The following is a 5,765-nucleotide window of genomic DNA, read 5'->3' as shown; positions in this document are numbered from 1 at the left end:
CTGCGCAAACGCGCAGCAACAAATCCTAAGCGATGTGGAACTATATCGCACTGAGTGAATGGGGAAGTTTGCGTGTTGCGGCGGAAAATTAAAGCACGTGGGGTGAAGCAGGTCAAAATGCATCAACACAACGAAGCTAACACGACATAAAAACAATGCCATACTTGACGGAGTTTGGCTACATCGAGGCTCACTGCAGTAAAAAAGACATATGGAGCGATCAGACAGCAGGTAAAGCAGCGCACAGCTACAAACACTCACCCGGATTTCAGAAAGCTAAACAAATAACCTGGAAAATTATTTAAGTCTTCGAGCTGCGATGTAAGACGCTGGTTCTGCTCTTGCTGTTGAACTGCTGCTACGCTACAGGTAGTAATATTTCACAGATGGAGCTTCGCTTCTGGTCCACCTGGTAGTGACTCTCACACCGAACCTCTGCTTAAAGCTGTAGCATCTAACTTAAAAAAAATAAATTTTACATACGTATTAAAACTTTAGTTGTCCTAACATGAGACAGATAATCTCTAAAAAAAATAATCGATCTCCTCCCTGATCTGCATAATTACTCCGCTCAGTCAGAAACAGCCAATCAGAGCTAGCAGTAATCAGCTAGCCGCCATGCTATCAGGAATGTTTATTGTAATGGATCCTGTTTTTGCCTTTGAATGTTAAGTTTTATACTTGAATTTTTTTGGCAATGTTGAGAGGTTTTATTTTGGCTCTTTGCATTATTTAGCCTCTTCAGAGCCTTCATATGTTATCAGTCTGTTAAAGATAGTATTATCAATAGCAGTACAATTTGCACAATGCCTGTTTTGTTTAGTTTTCTTCTTGGGAAAAGTTATTAAAAACAAGTTTTTGTCTAAATTAAGGTGAATTTATGGTTCCTTTTTTCCACATAATGTTACCGGTTGTGCTTATGATTTTAAAAAATAATAATTGTGAGATTGGTATCGGTGATTGGCTGTCATCGACCCTCATGGGTGATCGGAATCGGCAGGAAAAAACCTGATCGGCACATCTCTACTACGTACATACATGTAGTTCCCCTTACTTGGAGAATCAGTCATTTCCTCTAGGTAAGGGACCTTTCACATCTAAACAAATTGCAACTGCAGTTAGTCATTTGCTGACAATTCCACTGGATGTATTGACAGTTTGCATCATGTCAGTTGGTACTCACAATGGAGGGGAGAAGATGAAAAGCACCAGTTCATTCATAAGTAGCTTGTAAGCTGTCTATTTCAATGTACAGCAAGTTGACATTGCTGAATACAAACTAAATCTGCAGTCTGAAACCAGGTGTTCTGTCTAAACAAATGTTGGTGAATGATCTTCATTTATTGGTTGTTTTGTTTGGTTTACAGAGACGAGAGAAAATTGAAAGACGGCAGACTGTTTTGGAAACAGAACTTAAGCTTTGTAAGTTTGTACCAATATAAAACTTCTTTACATTGTTGGTTTAGACTAAATTTACTTTTATCTTTTTTATCACAGGGGACCCTCATAATGACCCAAATGCTCAAGGAGATGCTTTCAAGACCTTGTTTGTTGCACGAATTGTTAGTATGGTTGGATCAAAGTTTATTGCAGTCCTTACAGTGCGCTGCATTAGACTAATCATTTTTAATATTGAAAATAAAATATTGCTTTTTTTATGCAGAACTATGATACTACAGAGTCCAAGCTTCGACGCGAGTTTGAGGTCTATGGCCCCATCAAAAGGGTAGGTCAGCCTGCTCATTTGTTAACCCTTGCATCAGCTACAGCTTACATTTTACACAGGTTTATTTATAGAATTGTAGGGCCCAGCATGGTCAGACTGAAGTCGGACTGTCAATGTTCATATTCACACAGACCCTTAACAGTTCCATAGACGCAATGCTCCTGTGAAACCCTTCCCGCATCAGTATCCATCATGGTGTTTTGTCATGTGATTTCAAGCAACATAGTAAACACAGGTATCATGGCAGGGAGGAATGACTATTACGATTTCACAAGGTCAGAGGAAGAGGAAATAATTGATGGGAGAAAAAATGTCTTTTTAATTTTCACACTATTTAAAAAAAGAAAAAGAAAGGGATGGTGTTCCGCTGCATTAGACTTGAAGTGAATAGGGGGAGTTTAGATCTGACTGAAAAACTGGTATTCTGACTACCTGTGCTAACAATCCTTCTTACCCTTGACAAATACTGAGAACAGCAGCTCACAGAAGTTTGTTTTCTACATAAATACACCTATAAAATTTAAACCAATCACGCCAATAGTGATGGATGGAGGCCTGTAAAGTTCGACAGGGGCTTTTGATAAGAAGGGGCTGATGACATGAGGCCGAGAGAGGATTTTTGCCATGCACCTATGACAAGAACTGATTTTGGCAGTTATTCTTGACCACGCAGAGCCGGAAGCTCATTATGTTTTCAAATGATAAATTTTCTCGTATTCCTTGTTCCAGATTTATATTGTCTACAACAAGAGGACGGGAAAGCCTCGTGGCTACGCTTTTATTGAGTACGAACATGAACGAGACATGCACTGTGAGTACCAAATGCTGTCTGTGTAAGCTCACTCTCTCATACAGCCTATTCTTTGACATACACAGGGGCGTCTACTTGAGAAGTTTTTTTCTTTTTTCTTTTTCTTCTTGCTGCTATCCTTTACATTGATAACACTGGTCAGTGATGGCCAGTCCAGCTAAGTTCCTTGAAGCACTGCTTACAGATGAAGAGATTGCATGAAATCCCAATACTTGCTTGGTGTGTGTGTGTGTGTGTGTGTGGACTTGTTATAGATGCTTGTCACCTTTTGACTAAAAACCGGATTTAGATAGGAAACAGTTCATTCAGATCACCAGGGGACAAGAATAAAATGTATTTTATCTGTGAACCTGAACATGTTTGCTTGTCAAAGGGTACATTCTCTGTTAACTGTGAGGTGTTGTAGTTCTGTGGAACAGCTGCTCTCCTGGTTTGGACGGGAATGGTAAGCACAAGGTCAAACTGGACACCAAACATTGACGGAAACATTCTTTAAATCCCATCATCTTTTACTGTGAGGCTGTCCGTTTTTATCTTTAACTCTGGTCATGGTGAGCTTTTTTTTTTTTCTTTTTTTTATCAAAGTAGCTATTGCTGCCCAAATATTTGAATATAATTTTAAATATATTTTCTAGGAGATATGAATATGATCTCTTCAGACAAGTGATGTCATCCAAAGGTTAAGCCATGCTCCTTTACTGGATCAATGCAGAGCCTACAGTGTAGCGTATTAAAGAGATATTTTAATCCCTAGTTTGCAGTGGGGCTATGTAACTTTGCGTCCAAACAATTACAAAAATAAAAAAAAAAAAAAAAAAAAACCTTTTAGGTCACTCATTCTATTAGAAGTGCAATAAATGTGTTGTATTTCCAAATTTATTTTTGATTGACTAAAATGTTTTCCCACCAAGGTGAGTTAGCTTAGGTTCAAGTGGCAGTGAGACCAAAAGTCTTGCTGACACTTTTTTTCTTTTAAATTGCTACAACTGATCTTCCATATTTGCTGGTATATTGAACTCTAAACTGTCTTTTGTTGTCATGATTGTGGATCTAATGATTCTTTGCGTTGCTCTGTAAATTGCACGTGGGCAATGTTTGGAGATCCCAATATATTTGAGCAGAGGAACCATTTCAATTAATCTAAATTTCTGTATAGTTAGGTGTCTATATAAGCTACCATGAAGCCTCTGCGGGGATCTGATAAGGCAGCATATATTTAGCTTTCCACCATTCTCTGGTATTTGTAGAATCAGCTCTCCTAGACCAGAGTTGCTGAACCCACAACTCTGTAGTGATAGTTGGAAGGGAACTGAGGGGGTGGGATGTGGGCCTCAACAGTATATTAACTGTGTGTTGTTCTCATTGCCACTGCAGCCGCCAATCTGTGATGGCTATTGGCCAGAGCTGGCTGGCAGATGATGATGGTTATGATACATCTACACCCTACTACCACAGCTCAGTATATGGTTGGTATAATGGGTTTGTATGATGGGTAAGATTTCTTTCCACCCTCCATCTCCTACATAGGGAAGTGGAGCAAAGTTCAATGGGTAAAGCATCTTTTTTGTTGGCCCTAAAGAATTTATTTATTCGTTTAATATAATCTGGATTTTAGGCTTTGACCATTGAACGCTCCCCTGTACAGTACTCTGCAAAAACGTTTCCCAATGATTTTGCTTTGTGTTAAAGCCACTTCAGGTTTTTGAAAGCTTCCAGTTAGGAAAAATAGGCTGTGTGATTATGGGTAGGCACAGCACAACATTAGAGTAAAAATAAGAAACAGCTTTTTTTTAAGTTGCCTGATCAAGGTGCTGGAATTGAATGTACAGATGCTTCCAGATTGGGCTTAAAAACACTTTTTTGTGTGGGGAAAGCTATTATTGTGTGAGGATTACTTGAACTAGATGTTTTCAACTTTTTAAAATTACATCAGAGGAAGTGTTAAAACTATATTTTGTACATTCTGTCAGATATGTCAAACCTCTTCACTCATTTGATATGGAAGTGTTGGCTGCATTTTGGAAATCTGAGTCAAAGTAATGATCTACATTGTCTATGGATAACACGGCTGCGGTTTTAGTAATATGAATGGTGAAGGCAGTTAGAAAAGTCAGCAGTAGAACTGGTTTGCCTTGGTTTTTAAAATCATAAAATTCTGTTTTATTGTAACTGTTCTCACAGAGCAGTATGATGTCACTTTGAATATATTTAAAAATAAAAGCTCTCAGCTGGCAAGATTTAAGAGTTTTGTTATCTTGTTAGACTACAGTTTAAAAAGAGAAAATTGGCACTTTATGAAATTAAGAGATAAGAAGTCAGCCACAAGTCTCCATGGATCATTCATCCTTTATTACCTTATTTTCCCAGGACACTTGGTGTGTTTGCTTGTCATCTGACCCTGGCACTTTAGTGTGGCTAACATTTTTGTTTATGCTAGGAAGCAAATAAATTTGCCCCTGAGCTGGCTTTAATAAAATATGCAGATGAGGGGAATTCCTTGATAATTCAGCAACAGCCTACTCATTCATTATTTACTATATTAGGACACATGCAGTTTCAGGCCCTAGTTCCTCCGGATATGGCTCCCAACATTTCAGTAAAGTCGCTTACTGAATTACTGATGGGATTTTTTTTTCCACCAAAGAGGTTCTAGATCGGTAAAGGGACCACTTTGCTTTTCCACCATCTGAAAGTCAAGTTGGTGTCATGTCAATACATACACTTTGTTCCTTACGTGTCTGATTCTCTGCCTGTTTTGTTCTGAGGGTGTTTTTTGTTTTTCTTTTGTGACGGATGATATTGCATATTTATCCCATTATTTCTGCAAACAGATGCTCTAATATCAAGACTTGGTTTACCAGGGGTGCTTGTGAATGCTTCACGATTGTGATCATCTAATCCCTTATCCAAAAGCCAGAAAACTGAAATTACACAGCTTTTAGAGCAAAAAAAAAAAAAACAGCATCTACATAACATTATGGATTCAGGGGAGTGGCATGTTGACCTACTTAAATGACAGGCGATTTGGAAAAAAAAATCTAAAAAGATTTGAGGCAGTTGGCTTTTGTTAATCTGATACTAATCGGTAACAAAAGTACAGTTCTGTTGCTTCAGTATGCATATAAACTAGAGATGTGCCGATCAGGTTTTTTTCCTCCCGATACCGATCACCCATGAGGGCCGATCACCGTTTTTATCATAAACACTACCGGTTACATTATGTGGAAA

The 5,765-nt window shown here is 38.4% G+C and overlaps 1 protein-coding gene across 1 annotated transcript in view; it reads left to right on the top strand.

The window, feature by feature from the left end:
• The window catches only part of snrnp70 (small nuclear ribonucleoprotein 70 (U1)), a 24,411-nt gene that overhangs the window by 6,295 nt on the left and 12,351 nt on the right, over positions 1-5,765 (top strand). The window contains exons 4-7 of the mRNA XM_015022907.1: positions 1,368-1,422; positions 1,498-1,562; positions 1,664-1,726; positions 2,456-2,537. Coding sequence (XP_014878393.1) covers positions 1,368-1,422; positions 1,498-1,562; positions 1,664-1,726; positions 2,456-2,537 — 265 coding nt within the window. The remainder of the gene's footprint in view (positions 1-1,367; positions 1,423-1,497; positions 1,563-1,663; positions 1,727-2,455; positions 2,538-5,765) is intronic.

This window comes from Poecilia latipinna, unplaced genomic scaffold, assembly GCF_001443285.1.
Source record: "Poecilia latipinna isolate Pla-1442-1.1 unplaced genomic scaffold, P_latipinna-1.0 Scaffold3135, whole genome shotgun sequence".
NCBI lineage: Eukaryota > Metazoa > Chordata > Actinopteri > Cyprinodontiformes > Poeciliidae > Poecilia > Poecilia latipinna.
This window is presented reverse-complemented; position numbering and strand designations above follow the sequence as displayed.